Source organism: Leptodactylus fuscus, chromosome 2, assembly GCF_031893055.1.
Source record: "Leptodactylus fuscus isolate aLepFus1 chromosome 2, aLepFus1.hap2, whole genome shotgun sequence".
NCBI lineage: Eukaryota > Metazoa > Chordata > Amphibia > Anura > Leptodactylidae > Leptodactylus > Leptodactylus fuscus.
Window position 1 is genome coordinate 43,091,434 of NC_134266.1, and position 21,441 is coordinate 43,112,874.

The 21,441-nt window shown below is 39.6% G+C and overlaps 1 protein-coding gene across 2 annotated transcripts in view; it reads left to right on the forward strand.

The window, feature by feature from the left end:
- The window catches only part of NLGN4X (neuroligin 4 X-linked), a 268,537-nt gene that overhangs the window by 167,958 nt on the left and 79,138 nt on the right, over window positions 1–21,441 (forward strand). For both annotated transcript variants that reach the window (XM_075263663.1, XM_075263664.1), the window contains one exon: window positions 11,192–11,344. In XM_075263663.1, the coding sequence (XP_075119764.1) occupies window positions 11,192–11,344 (153 nt within the window). The remainder of the gene's footprint in view (window positions 1–11,191; window positions 11,345–21,441) is intronic.

A 21,441-nucleotide genomic window follows, 5' to 3' on the forward strand; every position in this document is an offset into this window, starting at 1 on the left:
ACCCAGGCAACTACTACCAAGCCCACTCCCAGTCACCCTGTCTGTGAAGTAATGCTAGCTGAACCTACTGAGTTCTACCACACACATACAAGGCAGCATGCTGCCTGACTAACAGTGGCCTTGCTACCTCAGGGGTAATTTACTAGCTAGGGCAATTAATGTTCACAAGCTGGAACCCATACATACACACACATTATTTCAGGTTTCAGAATGTGATCATACAGCGCCGGGCGTCCAGACCAGCCCCCTTATATAGGCAAGGGGCGGTCACCAGCAAATAGCCCAGCTGCCCAATCTGAGCGTCCATTGGTCGACACACATGTCGATCAACCAGTCGACCACGCTCGGCTGTTGCAAGGCAGGTTAACCCTTGCAACCCTGGATTGTGTAGAGGAACAGACAGCGATGCCCATATCATGGCCACAGTTACTGCACAATCCTAACAAGGGGCCACTATGGAAAATTACACTGTTTGGAGGCATTATAATGTATAGAGGAGCTGCTATAGGACATTATACTGTGTGGAAGGGGCATTATGGGTCAGTACACTATCTGAAGACCACTTTTGGATATTACAGTGTGGGTAAATAGGGAATTATACTGTGTGAGGGCCAGGAAGGGGTGATCGATGCTGTCATGGGCCCCAAGTCAAAAGTTTGCTATGGGGCTCAGTCTTTGCTAGTTACTGCCAACGACTCAGTTCAGCCACTACACAGAACAACGTTGTCTGCTTCCTGCTCCATTCCCTGTGTATCAACTGCTGAGAATATAGCTGATCAGTGGGAGTGCCAGGTGTCGAATCCTTGCCCATATGGTATTACTGACCTGTCCTTAGGCCACTAATAATTTTAGCCCAGAAAACACATTTAAAACAGAGCCTTTAAGGTATTCTTAAGTGTTTAGCTGTTTTAATTAGTTATGCCCCCATATTTGCCCTCTTGTTTGGACATGTTCAGAAATGTGTGCAAATACAATATAGTTCAGCAATTACAGCAACAAAATATTTATGTAATTCTTTATATCAAAATTTTACTGCATTTAATAATATCAAAACAATATCATGGCATGCTAGCAAAAAACATTGAAAGAGCGAAATTCATTCCTCCCCATTGTGTACTTACACTTAAATTGCAGCAAATCCATGTGATTTGTGACAGTAGCTTAACCTGCAACTCATGTATCTAAACATGTCCATCTAAGACAAAAGGTAAGCGATGACAACCTATCCTAAAGATAGGTCGTCAGTATAAAAAAAATGGAAAAATTCTTTATCCACTTCCTTCATCAGCCATTTTTCTTTTTTTTATTTCTTTTTTTTTTCGCTTACAAAGCTGTATGAGGGTTTATTTTCAGAGGGGGAGGTGATAGTATCATTTAACATTCTGCATAATGTACAGGAAACTGAACGGCCTTTGGCTTATTTGAACAATGTAAGTGAGAGAAGTCAGCAAGTCAAACTGCACGAACCATATTCTTGCTTTTTATGGCATTCATTTTGCAGCCAAAATGACATGCCACCAGAATTCCACGGGTCAGTATGGCTCTATATATACCCAATGTGTGTATATATATATATATATATATATATATATATATATATATACAGTCCTATGAAAAAGTTTGGGCACCCCTATTAATCTTAATCATTTTTAGTTCTAAATATTTTGGTGTTTGCAACAGCCATTTCAGTTTGATATATCTAATAACTGATGGACACAGTAATATTTCAGGATTGAAATGAGGTTTATTGTACTAACAGAAAATGCGCAATATGCATTAAACCAAAATTTGACCGGTGCAAAAATATGGGCACCTCAACAGAAAAGTGACATTAATATTTAGTACATCCTCCTTTTGCAAAGATAACAGCCTCTAGTCGCTTCCTGTAGCTTTTAATCAGTTCCTGGATCCTGGATGAAGGTATTTTGGACCATTTCTTTCTACAAAACAATTCAAGTTCAGTTAAGTTTGATGGTCGCCGAACATGGACAGCCCGCTCTCAAATGATCTGAAAACAAAGATTGTTCAACATAGTTGTTCAGGGGAAGGATACAAAACGTTGTCTCAGAGATTTAACCTGTCAGTTTCCACTGTGAGGAACATAGTAAGGAAATGAAAGACCACAGGGACAGTTCTTGTTAAGCCCAGAAGTGGCAGGCCAAGAAAAATATCAGAAAGGCAGAGAAGAAGAATGGTGAGAACAGTCAAGGACAATCCACAGACCACCTCCAAAGAGCTGCAGCATCATCTTGCTGCAGATGGTGTCACTGTGCATCGGTCAACTATACAGCGCACTTTGCACAAATAGAAGCTGTATGGGAGAGTGATGAGAAAGAAGCCGTTTCTGCACGTACGCCACAAATAGAGTTGCCTGAGGTATGAAAAAGCACATTTGGACAAGGCAGCTTCATTTTGGAAACAAAAATTGAGTTGTTTGGTTATAAAAAAAGGCGTTATGCATGGCGTCCAAAAAGAAACAGCATTCCAAGAAAAACACTTGCTACCCACTGTAAAATTTGGTGGAGGTTCCATCATGCTTTGGGGCTGTGTGGCCAATGCCGGCATCGGGAATCTTGTTAAAGTTGAGGGTCGCATGGATTCCACTCAGTATCAGCAGATTCTTGAGAATAATGTTCAAGAATCAGTGACGAAGTTGAAGTTACGCCGGGGATGGATATTTCAGCAAGACAATGATCCAAAACACCGCTCCAAATCCTCAGGCATTCATGCAGAGGAACAATTACAATGTTCTGGAATGGCCATCCCAGTCCCCAGACCTGAATATCATTGAACATCTGTGGGATGATTTGAAGCGGGCTGTCCATGCTCGGCGACCATCTAACTTAACTGAACTTGAATTGTTTGTCCAAAATACCTTTATCCAGGATCCAGGAACTGATTAAAAGCTACAGGAAGCGACTAGAGGCTGTTATCTTTGCAAAAGGAGGATCTAAATATTAATGTCACTTTTCTGTTGAGGTGCCCATACTTTTGCACCGGTCAAATTTTGGTTTAATGCATATTGCACATTTTCTGTTAGTACAATAAACCTCATTTCAATCCTGAAATATTACTGTGTCCATCAGTTATTAGATATATCAAACTGAAATGGCTGTTGCAAATACCAAAATATTTAGAACTAAAAATGATTAAGATTAATAGGGGTGCCCAAACTTTTTCATAGGACTGTGTATATATATATATATATATATATATATATGTGATAAAGTATTTTATTAACATTACGCTATTTTATAAGTATATGAGATAAAATACATATTCTGGAGAAGGTAGTTTACGCCTTCAAGTACCTCTTCCCATATGCCTCATCAAAAGCATCAGAAGTGTCTAAAATCATCTATATGAGGGATGATGGTGCTCTGCCCTACTCATAGTTCAGGGAGGGCTGCTATTTCTGCAAGAGGTCAGTGAGGGTCACTGTGCTTAGACAGCATGGTACTTATCATGATTTATACTTGATGCACATCATCTTCTATGTGGAGAGGGCTCAGAATTATAGAACATTAACACATTAGTGAAATGACTAGTTATTGTCTCAGAGATCATGCTCACTGACCTCTGCTGATAATGGCCTGCAACCTTGGCTCTTTAAAGAAGACAATAGAGCAGGTATAAGTTGTAAGAAGGATTTATACATGGCAATAGAAGGCAGGCCAGATGGTCCAATGTATAATCAGAAGGGAAAGCCCACAGGAATGTTCCTTTATAAAGTATGAGGTCAGTCTAACTCTTGATATATGTTCTTACTTCAAACAGCTCCATTTTGGGTTATAAAGCAACTGGAACTATAAAACTACTAATTTATAAAGTCAATGTTACTGGGATTATAGTGAGATACAGCAAGAGATATACTAGAATTACATCAGAGATATATCAGTTGAAGATAATATAGAACATGAGAGCTGCCTATACTGCCCTTATCACTGTGTCATCAACTGGTGGTAATTCTGGTTGTATAGTAGCTAGAACTGTGAACTTGGTGCCATATGAAAGCTGAGAATCTCAGCTCCAGGTGATATACCTCCTGTGTACTCAGTATGAGTTTACAGGCTGCAGCAATAAGGAGTGAGGCACACTTAATCTCTTAATGTCACATCTCTGGTCTCTTCCTTTTAGAACAGTGGTTTTAAATCTTTTTTTGCACCAGGGACCAGCTTCAAGCAAAACCATTTTTCCATGGCCTGGCAGGGTAGGGTGTGGCTTTGGCCATATGGGGGTGGGTTTATATTATAGGCAGACTCCACCGTGTGGACAGGAAGGCTCTTTGCCAGGATTCTCTGCAGCACAGGCGGATGAGACATAAGCATCTGAGCTGACATGGCGAATCACTAGACACTGAGGCTAGATACTTAGTGCTAGGCCACGTTGCTATGATAATGTGTAAATTATTGGATAGCGTGTCATCCTTGGCAGCTACAGGACACTGTGCTACCCAATAGCTGCCACAATACCATAGCAACATGGTCTAGCACAAAGTATACAGCTAAGACTGAGGCCTGTGGAACCGATAAAAAAAACCAAAAACATCCTGGTCCTGGTCCACAACCGGTGCTTAGGGATCCTGTTTTAGAAAATTAATTTTAGGATAAACAGTTGCTCAATCAATCAATTCTCTACATCTAAGATAATTTTTATATTCAATAGTGCTATGACCGTAATGTTTATTATCAGTCAGAGAATATATTTTTTCCCACTTTTTGTAGCCATAACAATAAAATCAGTATTTGACTGCTTTCAGAGAGTGGCGGTATATGTGTTTTTTGTACCTTATATTACGGAACTAATACCAGCACCTTATGTGGTTCATCCCAACAAGAGTTATAGTACTCTAACTACACTTGTAAAGCATCTGAAAAATGATATCACATTACTTTATAGATTTGTGGATTTCCAATTTTTTATTAGTTTTTTACTTTGTATAAGGAGATTATATTCCTATAGTCTAAGTTTAACTTGTCACATAGACGAACACTGGAGAGATCCCAGAGTATAATAAATAATTGCAATTTTATTTTGGACTGAACATGTTTAGTGTGAAATAAATGTTCCCGACAAACCTCACAAATATTTGTGAAGTTAATCTCTCACTAGTAGAGATGAGCGAGTAGTATTCGATTGAGTAGGTATTCGATCGAATAATATGGTACTCGAAATATTCGTACTCGATCGAATACTACTAGCTATTTGCAGGAATATACACTGTATAGCATTCGGCCAATCAACGCTGGTTCTGCAGCAGGCTCATCCTTCCTAGGAGCAGACAGCTTGCTGTTACAAGAGGGCTGCCTTTTTCTCATAGGAATTAATTGAACAGCGTTGATTGGCTAGTGTACGGCATTCGGCCAATCAACGCTGGTTCTGCCAGAGGCTTGTCTGTGAGGAGGTGGAGTCTAAGATCGGACCACAGCAGTCTCTATTGTGATCTGATCTTAGACTCCGCCTCCTCACAGATGAGCCTCTGGCAGAACCAGCATTGCTTGGCCGAATGCTGTACACTGGCCAATCAACACTGGTCAATTCATTCCTATGAGAAAAAGTAAGCTCCTTTGTAACAGCAATCTGCCAGCTATCTTCTGACTAGCAAGGATGAGCTTGCTGCAGAACCAGCGTTGATTTGCCGCAGGCTCATCTTTGCTAGTCAGGAGAGCTGGAAGCTTGCTGTTTACGAGGGAGCTTACTTTTTATCAGCGCAACTGCAAGCATTGTGCAGTTAAAGCGCATGGACCCCATAGACTATAATGGGGTCTGTGCGCTTTAACTGCACAGCGCTCCTTCTAAACACTCTCCTCCTGCTACTCGTGAACTTGGTGACTTTTACGGTTCTGTGTATATATATAAATATTTTTTTAAACTACAGAACCTCTTAGCTGTAGAACACTACAGCGAGGTCCACAGGCCCAGTGGTGGGCGGCTGTATGTCTGAACTCAAATGTGAACTACTGCAAAGACACTGCAGTGCGGTACTTAATGTGAACAGCTGCAAAGACACTGCAGCCTGAACTCAATGTGAACAGTGAGTATTGTGCGACACTCCATGTGAACAAGGTGCAACTAAAACCCTGCCAGTGTAGCTCACTGGCCAGGTGCACCAGTACAAGTGAAACACACACGGCTGCCAAAGGTTAACACTCACCCCAGGCCAGAAAACACACACACTTACCCCTGCAACAGCTAGGGGCCACCACGGAAGTTTTAGAACATTCTCCTGCACACAGCTTGGAGTTACCAGGGGAGTTTGCATGGTCCTGCACTCAGCTTGGAGCCATCAAACACCCATGCTCCACCAGGGCTCCCGCTCCTAGCCCTGGTGTAGCTCTAACAGTTCAGGGTTTACAGGTCCTACCTAACAGCACCCAGGAGAAGCAGAGGAACCCCACATAGAGGCCTAGTCTGAAGCCTGCCTGAGCACTGGAGCCTAACCCTGCAAACTACTGTCATTCACTCCGTGGCCTTTGAGGAGATTGTAGTCAAAGTGTGAGCACCCGGCGGGCATCGACTCACACTATTTAAAGGGAAATCCCCACCCAATAGGGGCAGTGGCCATGACCTCACCGCTCATGCTAAGTAGGGGAGAAATGGCACTTAGTTTGTGAGCAGCTCAAATACGTCTGAGCATGCTCAGTAAGGTGAAAGCTGTATGCTTAGACTGACCCGCAGGTGGTGCTGTGCGGGACCCAATCCTAACAGTGACTCTCCTTTAGTTGAATAGTGGTTTCCCCTGAAATGAGCATTTTATCCCATAGACTATAATGGGATTCAATATTCGATCGAGTAGTCGAATATTGAGGCTCTACTCGAAACAAACATCGAATCTCGAATATTTCACTGTTCGCTCATCTCTACTCACTAGTAATAAACCCTACAACAGCATATAAGAGTTTTAAAAGAAATTTTTGGTGGTAGACTCCTGTTTTGGTTGTTCCAGCTCTACTGATTTTATAAAGACACAATGCTTTATCCTAACTGGTGTATACTATATAAAGTCAGCACATATTAGGGTTTTAATTTTACAGAAGTATGCTGCAAGTAACTTTTCATTTGAGCCATACTTTTAAATATAAGTACAGTAATATTACTTTTGTATGTTTCTATTTTAGTTATATTTGCAAATGTCAAATTTGTAAAAAAAAATTGCCCAGGCTACGGAATTGCAAAATTTTCAAAAACCTTGCAGTGACAGGGTTAAGTGATACCAGAATGAAAAAATATTTAAGTTGTTCACCAACTTCAAACAAATGGTGCGTCCTAAATAGTTAGTATTTAGAATTTAAAAGCTAAGATTATGGACCGCTAATATGATATTAAATGGGTTTTCTGGATTAAAAAACCTTATATTAAAATAAAGATTTTAAAAACTATTTCTGTTCTGTATGGAAAAATAATACCAAAAAGAGGCAAATCAGTGAAATCCATAACTTTCCCACAAAAAGGTTTACAAAGCTACTAGTGTATTTCTACTTATGTGGAATTAAAAAAAAAACAAAAAAAAACAAGGAGGCAAATGCAAAAATATTTCAAAATTGTAAAAGTCCTTAAGATTTTAATTAAACCTAATTCCTACTACCAATTTTTCCGTAATTGTAATCAAAATCTTTCAAGTCTGCTTAGTCATTTCTAGTTCAAACCACTATTTAATGTCAGATTTCACATTTTCACATTTACTATGACTCTATTTGAAATTTATGTAAAGTATTCTGCACATATTTCGACTTAACAAACCACTTATGTACAAGTTGAATAAAATATTTGATTTTTAAAGCTTCTTAAGCTTATATTTTGCATAATCACAGAGAAATTTATATTACATTGAATTATGTAAATCTCAAGGTTTTACTCTACTATTTAACTCAAATTTTCTTGAACAATTTTGCAATAATGCACACTCTGAATAGTTTCCATAGACTAAAAAAAATATGCAATTACTGCAATTTTATAAACTGTATGCCCAGACTACACAATATATATAATCTGTAGGATTTAACAAAAATTGTTTTGTCAAGCGATAATGTATCACATGTAAAATTTGGCAAGCATAGCTTTCTTCATTCAAACGTTTAACTCTTTTCAACTGACCTACAACCTATTTTACATAATGTAGCAATTCATAAATATTAACGTTAACTTCGGCACCATTTATTACCAGCAAAAAATTGTATTTTCTTTAAGGAAGCAATTTCATTGAAAACCCAATGGTTGCAAAGTTTTATTTCTGTTTATACTAGGTTCACATTAGCATTGACCTATCCATTATTCAACTCCGTTGGAGGACCAGAACAATGGATAGGTGAGCCACTACAATATCAGTCACATATGGAGCCCAATGACCACATGAACTACATTAACTATAATGGTATCCGTCGGGTGTTTTTTCTTTTAAACTGAAACTGCTGGAGGAAAAAGACAGACTTGGAGGACTTTTTTCGCCCCACAATTTCGGATACACACTGCAAGAGACACCCAACACAGATGTGAACATAGCCTTATTCAAGAATTGGAACAGTGTTTTCTAACATAGTAAAATAAAATTAAGAATGAGACTGACAACTTGTTTCAACTAAAGGTTTAAAGTAGTTTTATATAAATGTCAACTATGCTCTTCCAAAGAGTGAAGCCATTGAATTTAGGCCATAAAGTCATATTTCAATTCTGTTATTCCGAGCCCTTATGTGCAACTCATAGAAGTCTATGCAGCCCTACTGTATGCCACCAATACACATTCAGGCATATAGAAGTTTTTCTGCTATCTAGATAGAATCTGAAGGGACAAAACTTACATAGCTCCTTGAGATTATGCCAGAGAAGGGAACTATAGGGTAACACAAAGAATGCTTATTATTTGATAGTGCAAAGTTGTTGTAACTAGAGATGAGCGAACACTCAAATGTCCGAGGTTCGAAATCCGATTCGAACAGCCGCACACTGTTCGACTGTTCGAACGGATTTCGAACCCCATTATAGTCTATGGGGGAAATGCTCGTTTCAGGGGTACGCAAAATTTGATAAAATTATACTTACCAAGTCCACGACTGACGGTCGGGCTGGATTCTCCTTGAAGTCTTCTCCCAGCGCAGTGCCCCTGCAGCATCTTCCAGCTGGAATTCACTCTGCCTAGGCATTGGGGCCTAGGCAGAGCTGACTGCGCATGCGCGGTCGGCTCTGCCTGGCTCGACACCTGAGCAGAGCAGACTGCGCATGCGTGGGCATGTCCGCACATGCGCAGTCGGCTCTGCCTAGGCCGGATGCTTAGGCAGAGTGAATTCCAGCCAGAAGACGCCGCGGGGACGCTGCACGGAGAAGACTTCTAAAGGTAAGATAAGAACCAGCGTTGATTGGCAGAATGTATAGCATTCTGCCAATCAACACTGGTTCTACATCGAACCTTAAACTTCGAACAGCTAGTAGTGTTTGAGTACGAGTATTTCGAATACCTTAGTATTCGATCGAACACCTACTTGATCGAACACTACTCGCTCATCTCTAGTTGTAACTCTTTGTGCTGCCCTGCAAGTACATGAGGCCTAAAGATAAATAAGACATTTTTTTATAGTACAAAAGATGCTTGACTGTATAACTAGAAGAATAAACCAATAGGAAGATAAAAATTGCTGTTATAATGCTAAAGTTCTGGGAACCTGCCCACAAAAAGACAAACATAAAACAGAATGGGCTCAAAGATACATGATGGCCTGAATTCTAAAACATATCAGGAGAGGCTCAGAGAACTTAATCTGTATAGCCTTGAAGAAAGAAGGGAAAGGGAGACATAATGGAAAACATTAAATATGTCAAAGGTATAAAGTTTAACAAGGAAGTTTTCTTTAATAGAAATTAAACTAAAAAAACAAGTGAGAATGAGTGGAAATTAGTTTGTGGGGAGATGATCACAATGATAGAAATGATTATTTTATGAAAGAGTAGTTTAATATTGGAACAAACTTTAAGCAGATGTGGTTGGGGAAACTAGAGTAAGCGGATATGAATATGCCTGAGATACAAACATCTGTCCTAGAATAAAGTGATAATAATATAAAGGCAGAGTAGATGGACAATATGGCCTTTATACACTGTCTACCAATAACTATTTGGACACCTGTGATCCGAGTGGCACATGCGCGAATTACAGTCTCAACCCTGCGGGGCATGCTTTCCACAAGTCCTTGTATGATGGCTAGTGGTATTCTATTCCATTGTGCTTGGAGAAGACAGGTACGGTAAGTTTTTTCACCAATTTTGTTGCTGCACCCCTTAGTTTGGTGATCCAACTTGTTCCAGAGGTGCTCAATAGGGTTCAAGTCTGGGCTCTGGGCAGGCCAGTCCAGTCGGTTAACCTGATAGTCACTGTACCAAGCCATGGTAGACCTCACTACTTGACAGCTGGCGTTGTCATCCGGGAAGTAACATTGATCCGACCCATAGAACCGCCATAATGTAGGAAGCATACTGTTATCTAAAATAGTGCAATAGGCATCGGCGTTGAGCTTACCATGTACTGGGACCAAGGATCCCAGTCCATACCAGGAGAAACACCCCCAGACCATAACTCCACCTCCGCAGAACTTTACTGGGTGTACAAATACTTATTGGTAGACAGTGTATGTCGCCAATCATTTATGTTTCTGTGTGTCAATGACCAGTTTTAGTTATTTTATGATAAACTTTGAATTCACAAAAACTAAATAAATAAAATTTAAAATGATATACAATTTAAAAATAGACACATTGGTCAAATAGTAGGAATTTATTCATTAAGTGTTTACAGTGCATGATGTTTAAGATATTGTTCAATTAATACATGTAAGACAACAGTACTTAACCATTAAATAACTACATCTTCTTGTGTATGGTAAAATGTGATTTATGAATAATTACTGAAAACTGAACATGGGTACTAATTAGAGATGAGCTAGTAGTATTTGATCGAATACCTCCCCGCCATAGGTAAGCATGTAAGCGGCTGAACACCAAGGGGTTAAACTCATCGAATATCCAATGCGCTTAACCCCTTGGTGTTCGGCCACTTACACGCATTCCTATGGAGGGGAGGTATTTGATCGAATACTACTCGCTCATCTCTAGTACTAATAAATTGATCAGTATGCAATGTGTTAAAATATAAGAAATTACCACATTTGAACTCTATTATGTGATCCTTACTTATACTTTCTTTTAGATATCCATGATCCAAATAATAAGAAACCAGTTATGGTTTACATCCATGGAGGGTCCTACATGGAGGGTACTGGAAACATGATCGATGGAAGTATACTTGCAAGTCATGGAAATGTAATTGTCGTTACTGTCAACTACAGATTAGGTATTCTTGGTAAGTCAACCATTATTGTATTCTCAACTTGAATGATCACTATGTGTTCTTTAAATTTAGTGCTAATGTTCTGCTTGGTAAAGGGTTACAGAAAAATTTGTTTAATACTGTCGAGATACTCTACTAGTCTACACAAAAATAACACACCTACAGTCATAATCTTTAACAATGAAGGTGTACTTGTTCCGGTGTTTCAGGCCATTTTCCGTGTCTAGGCAAAAGGTCTACTTCTGTGTTTTTAATAATACACTGTTACAATCTTTTATAAAACTTTGTGACAAGTGAAATATGTCCTTGAATTGTACTATATGGCTGTAAGACAAGTAGCAGGGAGCTCTAGGCTTCAAGATTCTAAAATAAAAGATTCCTGCAACTAAGTGAAATAAAGCATAGAACTAAAAGTAAATATTTTTTTTTTGAGAGTTTCTTAACATAACAGTGAATGGCTACTTTAAGAGTGTGTATGTGTTCAAATTAGGAATACTGTATTAAAATGCGAGGTCATCTAATGTTGTACAGTATAAATATTTGGATAAAAAAAGTCAAATATTAACTTGATAAGCTTGTTTTGACTGTAGGTCTTGCTGGGACTTTTCTGAGCTCCAGAAAAATTAATTCATTTTTATATTTATTTATTTATTTATTTTTTTATTTTTTTTTTTTGGGGGGGGGAGTTATTTGTAATAAGCAAAATATTTACTGTTGTACTTTGTGTTTTTAATGCAATGTTCAACACTCCAGTATTTTATATTTTTCTATGAATTGTTATGATTATGTTACTATCAAATTCACTGGCAAGCAAAACAGTAACAATGTTTTGAACTTGTGACTTTCAGGTTCATTAGCTCACATCACTATAGCTTCAAACATGATATGAGACTAGCATAATTTTATAGACAATCATTTTGGCTATCTAATACGTATATTTGACTTGCAACTATTTAGCATATGATTAGTTATGCAGATTCTTGTCATGTAACTGCATTGTTACTGTTTTGCTCCTAAAATTTTTAATTTTTATTATTTTGAAAATCTACCTTTGGTTTTCAATACTGCCTTAATCCTTCTGGGCATGTCCTCGATCAGATGCAAGCATGTCTCAACTGAAATCTGATCCCGGGTCTATTCTACATGATTCCAATGTTGGTACATTGTGGTTGACTCACTTGGGTACGAATACAGATTTTTCTTCAACTGTAGGGGCCAATCCAGCACCTCTGCTTCATTGTCATTGAAACATTTCTTTGCTAATCTCGCTATATGGTTGGGGTCGATGTTCTACTGGAACAACCCCTTATCAGGTTTCCTGCACAGTTCCTTCAATTTCTCAGTCCATTAGCCACCTCTTGCTTTGTTTCTTGCAGATACATTTGAGGCCAGTCTTCTACTGTTCCCTTTTTCTTTGTTTGTTTTTTTTTTTTTTTTTTGCAAACTTGAGACAATGCTTCTTATGACGATATTGAAGTCAATGGCTTCTTTGCCTTTTTCGGGCAACCATTCCAGGCTTGTGTAACATGTGTCGCACAATGCTTGCGTGGGCATCGGTGATCTCAATATTATGAAGCATATGAGCCACCTCAATTGCAGTGTTGGTCATGCCAGAACTGATAGACCTTATTATAAGCCGACTTGTTGACTCCTATGTTTTGCCTGGACATGCATCTCTTAGCCTCTTTCAACTGTCATGGCAGTCACAAGATACAGTTTGGCAATTTTTTTGGCTGAGAGACTGCTATCGATGACCTGGATGTTGCTGTTTCTCATTTCTTTGGAAATCTTAATGATGATCCTCAATTTGAACCAGTGACCTTTTGCTTTGGAATCTACCTAATAACACAATGAGCTATCAGGGAATGAGAACAGATGATAATTTATGGTATACAAAAAAAGATTTTTTTTTACCACCCAAAGCAAAGCATTAACAATGCCAAGATGATTATCTATAAGATGATGGTAGTCTCACATTAGAAGCTGTAGTAGATGGTAAGATATGGAGCCTGAAAGTCAAAGATTCCAAACATTGTTACCCTTTTGCTTGAGATATATATATATATATATATATATATATATATATATATATATATACATATGAAATTATTTAATTTCATATTATATTTTTAAATCTCATCTAGAAAAGTGAAATTGTGCTTAGTTGGTTAATACTCTAAGATGTTTCCAGTGATTAAACTGGCAGGTAGCACAACACTTCCTGTCTGTATTTGAACAAACATGTATGTCCAAATATCTTAACTTTCATTATACTTTCAAATGTGGGAGACAGTAAAATAGTATGTATGCTACAAATGTCTTTGATTTTATTTAAGCAAATTGGGGCTGATTTAGTAAGATTGGTATTTTGTATAGTGTTAATAAAGGCCACGAACCCCTAACATACGCAGGGCAAGGTTGATTTATGAAGAGGCCTGGCCCTCCCTGTTCTACCCACATACAGTCCTATGAAAAAGTTTGGGCACCCCTATTAATCTTAATCATTTTTAGTTCTAAATATTTTGGTGTTTGCAACAGCCATTTCAGTTTGATATATCTAATAACTGATGGACACAGTAATATTTCAGGATTGAAATGAGGTTTATTGTATTAACAGAAAATGTGCAATATGCATTAAACCAAAATTTGACCGGTGCAAAAGTATGGGCACCTCAACAGAAAAGTGACATTAATATTTAGTAGATCCTCCTTTTGCAAAGATAACATCCTCTAATCGCTTCCTGTAGCTTTTAATCAGTTCCTGGATCCTGGATGAAGGTATTTTGGACCATTCCTCTTTACAAAACAATTCAAGTTCAGTTAAGTTTGATGGTAGCCGAGCATGGACAGTCCGCTCTCAAATGATCTGAAAACAAAGATTGTTCAACATAGTTGTTCAGGGGAAAGATACAAAAAGTTGTCTCAGAGATTTAACCTGTCAGTTTCCACTGTGAGGAACATAGTAAGGTAATGGAAGACCACAGGGACAGTTCTTGTTAAGCCCAGAAGTGGCAGGCCAAGAAAAATATCAGAAAGGCAGAGAAGAAGAATGGTGAGAACAGTCAAGGACAATCCACAGATCACCTCCAAAGAGCTGCAGCATCATCTTGCTGCAGATGGTGTCACTGTGCATCGGTCAACAATATAGCGCACTTTGCACAAATAGAAGCTGTATGGGAGAGTGATGAGAAAGAAGCCGTTTCTGCAAGCACGCCACAAACAGAGTCGCCTGAGGTATGCAAAAGCACATTTGGACAAGGCAGCTTCATTTTGGAAGAAGGTCCTGTGGACTGATGAAACAAAGATTGAGTTGTTTGGTCATACAAAAAGGCGTTATGCATGGCGTTAAAAAAAAAAACAGCATTCCAAGAAAAACACTTGCTACCCACTGTAAAATTTGGTGGAGGTTCCATCATGCTTTGGGGCTGTGTGGCCAATGCCGGCACCGGGAATCTTGTTAAAGTTGAGGGTCGCATGGATTCCACTCAGTATCAGCAGATTCTTGAGAATAATGTTCAAGAATCAGTGACGAAGTTGAAGTTACGCCGGGGATGGATATTTCAGGAAGACAATGATCCAAAACACCGCTCCAAATCGACTCAGGCATTCATGCAGAGGAACAATTACAATGTTCTGGAATGGCCATCCCAGTCCCCAGACCTAAATATCATTGAACATCTATGGGATTATTTGAAGCGGGCTCGGCGACCATCATGCTCGGCGACCATCAAACTTAACTGAACTTGAATTGTTTTGTAATCCAGGATCCAGGAACTGATTAAAAGCTACAGGAAGCGACTAGAGGCTGTTATCTTTGCAAAAGGAGGATCTACTAAATATTAATGTCACTTTTCTGTTGAGGTGCCCATACTTTTGCACAGGTCAAATTTTGGTTTAATGCATGTTACACATTTTCTGTTAGTACAATAAACCTTATTTCAATCCTGAAATATTACTGTGTCCATTGGTTATTAGATATATCAAACTGAAATGGCTGTGGTAAACACCAAAATATTTAGAACTAAAAATGATTAAGATTAATAGGGGTGCCCAAACTTTTTCATAGGACTGTATATACAGTTTAGTGAGTGAGAGACAGAACGGGGTTGTGGTGCATGTTCTATGCAAGAAAAGGCCTACTGTCAATAGTGCTCCATAATATCATCCCTCTCTGCCAGAAAACTGGTTAGAAGGAAAGATCAAGTATTAAGATTTGTTATTCATGAATATTCTTTATATGATAAAGATTGAGTCTTCAGTAGTTAATACCTTTTTAATGGCTAACAAAAATTATGACAGATTGCGAGCTTTCGAGACTACTAGGTCACTTTGTCAGGCATGGTCTGACACAATATCTGAAGGCAAATATATTCAGAATATTCTTAAGGCACAGACACAGTGTTGAGAAATTAAATTTCATGTTGCTTATATTACCAGTTTAATCCACAATGGAAGTTATCCTTATCGTTATATATACACTACAGCCAATTTCATATATGTACAATTCTAATAAATGGTATCAGTATAGGGGCTATAGAGACCATTTACTGTATCAGTATATGGATCATCTAGGGACTATTTTGTAGTCTCCAGAGGAAACCCACACATACAGTCAGAGAATATACAAACCATTCATATGTTGCCCTTGGTCAGATTCAGTTTGAGAACTTCAACACCACTTGGCTACATTGCTAGCTAAGTTTACATAACGCTTCTTATGACGATATTGGAGGTGAGGCTTCTTCACCTTTTTTGAGCAACCATTTTTGCCTGGCATTCACCTCTTACCTTCTGAATGGATGGATGGACTGTGTCTCATATTCTTCCTACTGTCATGGCACTCACATTATAAAGTTTGGCAATTTTCTTGGCCGAGAGACCACTATCGATGAGCTGGATGATACTATTTTTCTTTTCTTGGGAAATTCTGTTGATAGTGTTCCTCAAATAGAACCAGTGACTTTTTGCTTGGGAATCCACCTAATAATGCCCTGAACTACTAGGGAATGTAAGGTATCCTTATTGTTATATACACACTAGAGGCATTTTCATATAAGTACAGTTCTAATATATTATATCAGTCTAGGGCTATAGGGACCATTTACTGTATCAGTATATGGATCACTTAGGGACTATATTAGAGTTCACAGAGGAAACCCACACATACAGTTAGAGAATATACAAACCATTTATATGTTGCCTTTGATCATATTCCATTTGAGAACTTCAACACCACTTGGCAACATTACTAGCTGTCAACTTGACATAAAAAGCATTTTTTCACAGTTATTGTGCGACAAACCTACGGCATGCTATGCTGTTAATGCGCCATTCAGTGCTCTACTCTAATGTCATTGGGCATGATCTATGAATGGTATGCTGGGTGGCATATATATGTTACAATATGTGTTGCTACATTTCTATTTTTCAATAAAGATTATACATTTAAAATAATATTAAAATGTAGCAAAGTTTAATATGACACTTAATGAGTTACTAGAGATGAGCGAACAGTGTTCTATCGAACACATGTTCGATCGGATATCAGGGTGTTCGCCATGTTCGAATCGAATCGAACACCGCGTGGTAAAGTGCGCCAAAATTCGATTCCCCTCCCACCTTCCCTGGCGCCTTTTTTGCACCAATAACAGCGCAGGGGAGGTGGGACAGGAACTACGACACCGGGGGCATTGAAAAAAATTGGAAAAAGTCATTGGCTGCCGAAATCAGGTGACCTCCATTTTAGACGAATAGTGGATTTCAAATCCGGGTCATATGAGAATGTGAACTTTGTGACTATGAGACAGGGATAGCTGTACAGGCAGGGATAGCTAGGGATAACCTTTATTTAGGGGGGAATGTTATTAAAAATAACTTTTTGGGGCTCTATCGTGTGTGTAATTGTGATTTTTGTGAGATAAACTTTTTCCCATAGGGATGCATTGGCCAGCGCTGATTGGCCAGAGTACGGAACTCGACCAATCAGCGCTGGCTCTGCTGGAGGAGGCGGAGTCTAAGAGCGCTCCACACCAGTCTCCATTCAGGTCCGACCTTAGACTCCGCCTCCTCCATCAGAGCCAGCGCTGATTGGCCGAATTCCGTACTCTGGCCAATCAGCACTGGCTAATGCATTGTATTGGCGTGATGAAGCAGTGCTGAATGTGTGTGCTTAGCACACACATTCAGCTCTACTTCATCGGGCTAATAGAATGCATTGGCCAATCAGCGCTGGCCAATGCATTCTATTAGCTTGATGAAGCAGAGTGTGCACAAGGGTTCAAGCGCACCCTCGGCTCTGATGTAGCAGAGCCGAGGGTGCGCTTGAACCCTTGTGCAGCCTCGGCTCTGCTACATCAGAGCCGAGGGTGCGCTTGAACCCTTGTGCACACTCTGCTTCATCAAGCTAATAGAATGCATTGGCCAGCGCTGATTGGCCAATGCATTCTATTAGCCCGATGAAGTAGAGCTGAATGTGTGTGCTAAGCACACACATTCAGCTCTACTTCATCGGGCTAATAGAATGCATTGGCCAGCGCTGATTGGCCAGAGTACGGAACTCGACCAATCAGCGCTGGCTCTGCTGGAGGAGGCGGAGTCTAAGATCGCTCCACACCAGTCTCCATTCAGGTCCGACCTTAGACTCCGCCTCCTCCGGCAGAGCCAGCGCTGATTGGCCGAAGGCTGGCCAATGCATTCCTATACGAATGCAGAGACTTAGCAGTGCTGAGTCAGTTTTGCTCAACTACACATCTGATGCACACTCGGCACTGCTACATCAGATGTAGCAATCTGATGTAGCAGAGCCGAGGGTGCACTAGAACCCCTGTGCAAACTCAGTTCACGCTAATAGAATGCATTGGCCAGCGCTGATTGGCCAATGCATTCTATTAGCCCGATGAAGTAGAGCTGAATGTGTGTGCTAAGCACACACATTCAGCACTGCTTCATCACGACAATACAATGCATTAGCCAGTGCTGATTGGCCAGAGTACGGAATTCGGCCAATCAGCGCTGGCTCTGCTGGAGGAGGCGGAGTCTAAGGTCGGACCTGAATGGAGACTGGTGTGGAGCGATCTTAGACTCCGCCTCCTCCAGCAGAGCCAGCGCTGATTGGCCGAATTCCGTACTCTGGCCAATCAGCACTGGCTAATGCATTGTATTGTCGTGATGAAGCAGTGCTGAATGTGTGTGCTTAGCACACACATTCAGCTCTACTTCATCGGGCTAATAGAATGCATTGGCCAATCAGCGCTGGCCAATGCATTCTATTAGCTTGATGAAGCAGAGTGTGCACAAGGGTTCAAGCGCACCCTCGGCTCTGATGTAGCAGAGCCGAGGGTGCGCTTGAACCCTTGTGCAGCCTCGGCTCTGCTACATCAGAGCCGAGGGTGCGCTTGAACCCTTGTGCACACTCTGCTTCATCAAGCTAATAGAATGCATTGGCCAGCGCTGATTGGCCAATGCATTCTATTAGCCCAATGAAGTAGAGCTGAATGTGTGTGCTAAGCACACACATTCAGCTCTACTTCATCGGGCTAATAGAATGCATTAGCCAGCGCTGATTGGCCAGAGTACGGAACTCGACCAATCAGCGCTGGCTCTGTTGGAGGAGGCGGAGTCTAAGATCGCTCCACACCAGTCTCCATTCAGGTCCGACCTTAGACTCCGCCTCCTCCAGCAGAGCCAGCGCTGATTGGCCGAATTCCGTACTCTGGCCAATCAGCACTGGCTAATGCATTGTATTGTCGTGATGAAGCAGTGCTGAATGTGTGTGCTTAGCACACACATTCAGCTCTACTTCATCGGGCTAATAGAATGCATTGGCCAATCAGCGCTGGCCAATGCATTCTATTAGCGTGAACTGAGTTTGCACAGGGGTTCTAGTGCACCCTCGGCTCTGCTACATCAGATTGCTACATCTGATGTAGCAGTGCCGAGTGTGCATCAGATGTGTAGTTGAGCAAAACTGACTCAGCACTGCTAAGTCTCTGCATTCGTATAGGAATGCATTGGCCAGCCTTCGGCCAATCAGCGCTGGCTCTGCCGGAGGAGGCGGAGTCTAAGGTCGGACCTGAATGGAGACTGGTGTGGAGCGATCTTAGACTCCGCCTCCTCCAGCAGAGCCAGCGCTGATTGGTCGAGTTCCGTACTCTGGCCAATCAGCGCTGGCCAATGCATTTCTATGGGGAAAAGTTAGCTTGCGAAAATCGCAAACTGACAGGGATTTCCATGAAATAAAGTGACTTTTATGCCCCCAGACATGCTTCCCCTGCTGTCCCAGTGTCATTCCAGGGTGTTGGTATCATTTCCTGGGGTGTCATAGTGGACTTGGTGACCCTCCAGACACGAATTTGGGTTTCCCCCTTAACGAGTTTATGTTCCCCATAGACTATAATGGGGTTCGAAACCCATTCGAACACTCGAACAGTGAGCGGCTGTTCGAATCGAATTTCGAACCTCGAACATTTTAGTGTTCGCTCATCTCTATGAGTTACATAAACAGTAAATGTTTCATAAATAGTACAGATAGATAGATATTAAATAGTATTAAATAGTACAGATACAAATAATACAGTTTGGAATTTTTCCAACATAAAACTTTGAAACAGAAGTTACATTGTTAACCATTATTTATCTATATAGTTTCACTATTTGTGAAATGTCACTTAGGAGAGCTTCAACATCGTATGAGCATCTGCTGATGGATGTAATTGGATTTTTTGGCAAATGCCTACAGGTAAAGTTAGTGACTGGGACAAATTATCACTTTCCATCCTCTCCATTGTGTTCCTTAATCGAAACTAATGACTTTCATCTAGTGCAAAGTAAAGACTCATTGTTAAGTAATTTATCACAGTGAGATTTGTTTCTGTAATAGTACTGCGCATGACGCAGAGCATTGATTAGAAGACACTTTAATGAGCAGTCTCATATCACATTTATAAAAGAAGAAAAGAAGGAAAACCTTATGAGGGCCAATTTGGATTTGGATTGCTTGCTGTGCTTGAAATGGAATACTTGCTGGGTCTGCAATTTAATACTCCCACAGGGATGTAAACACACAGCACAGTGTAAATGATAAACCATTCTTTTGGCTTTGTGATAGGCTAAACATACAGAGTTACATCAAATATTAAACAAAAATACTCTTGGGTCTAGTTCCAATGTGTTCATTGATCTAAGCTGTTAACATTTCCAGAGTAGACAAGCAACAATCAGAAAACCACCCAGCAGGGTTTCCACCTAATGTGTAGGCTTATAGTGTTCTATCATAAATAAAATTAGGAAAAGGAAATGGAATATAAACCGTGCAATGGTAGCTGACCAGTCATCTCAGGAACACAAGGTTTGTTATACTAGCAATGTTTCATGGTACCTGTATGTCATTAAATTATGTGTGTAAGGAATTAGAATATTATTGCTATTTGGAATAATAATAATAATAATAATAATAATAATAATAATAATAATAATAATAATAATAATTATTATTATTATTATTATTATTATTATTATTATTATTATTATTATTATTGTATTATTATTATGATGATGATGATGAGTATTATTATTATTATTATTATTATTATTATTATTATTATTATTATTATTATAAAAGAATAAAGTCTTTTTCAGATTAAAATGACATGTAGAACTAGGTCTCCAAACATATTTCACATTAAATATCAAATGAGCTAAGCTTGGAGGAAATACCCAAAGATATAAACCCCTCCAACTTCTACCCACCCAGTTTGACTACATTGACGTGTCTGTCCTTTTGAATAAAGGACATCACTTCACACAGAAAACTAAATGATCCTGCAGTGTGTCTGTGTTTCTTTCTTTTTTAGTTGCTATGATTCCTAGGATTTCTCTATCTACCATGAGCTTGTATGTGTTTTTCTCTCTTGTTATATACTACTGTACCATCTATGAAACTGTATCACTGAAATTTCCCCATTGTGGGACTATTAAAGGATTATCTTATCTTATCTTATCTTACCTTAAATAACTTGAAGCTGAACTATCTGAGAAGCCAAATGACATCATCAGCCAGTTCAAAAATATAAGACCTTTTTGTGTTGATATAAATTAGGGTACAATAGCCA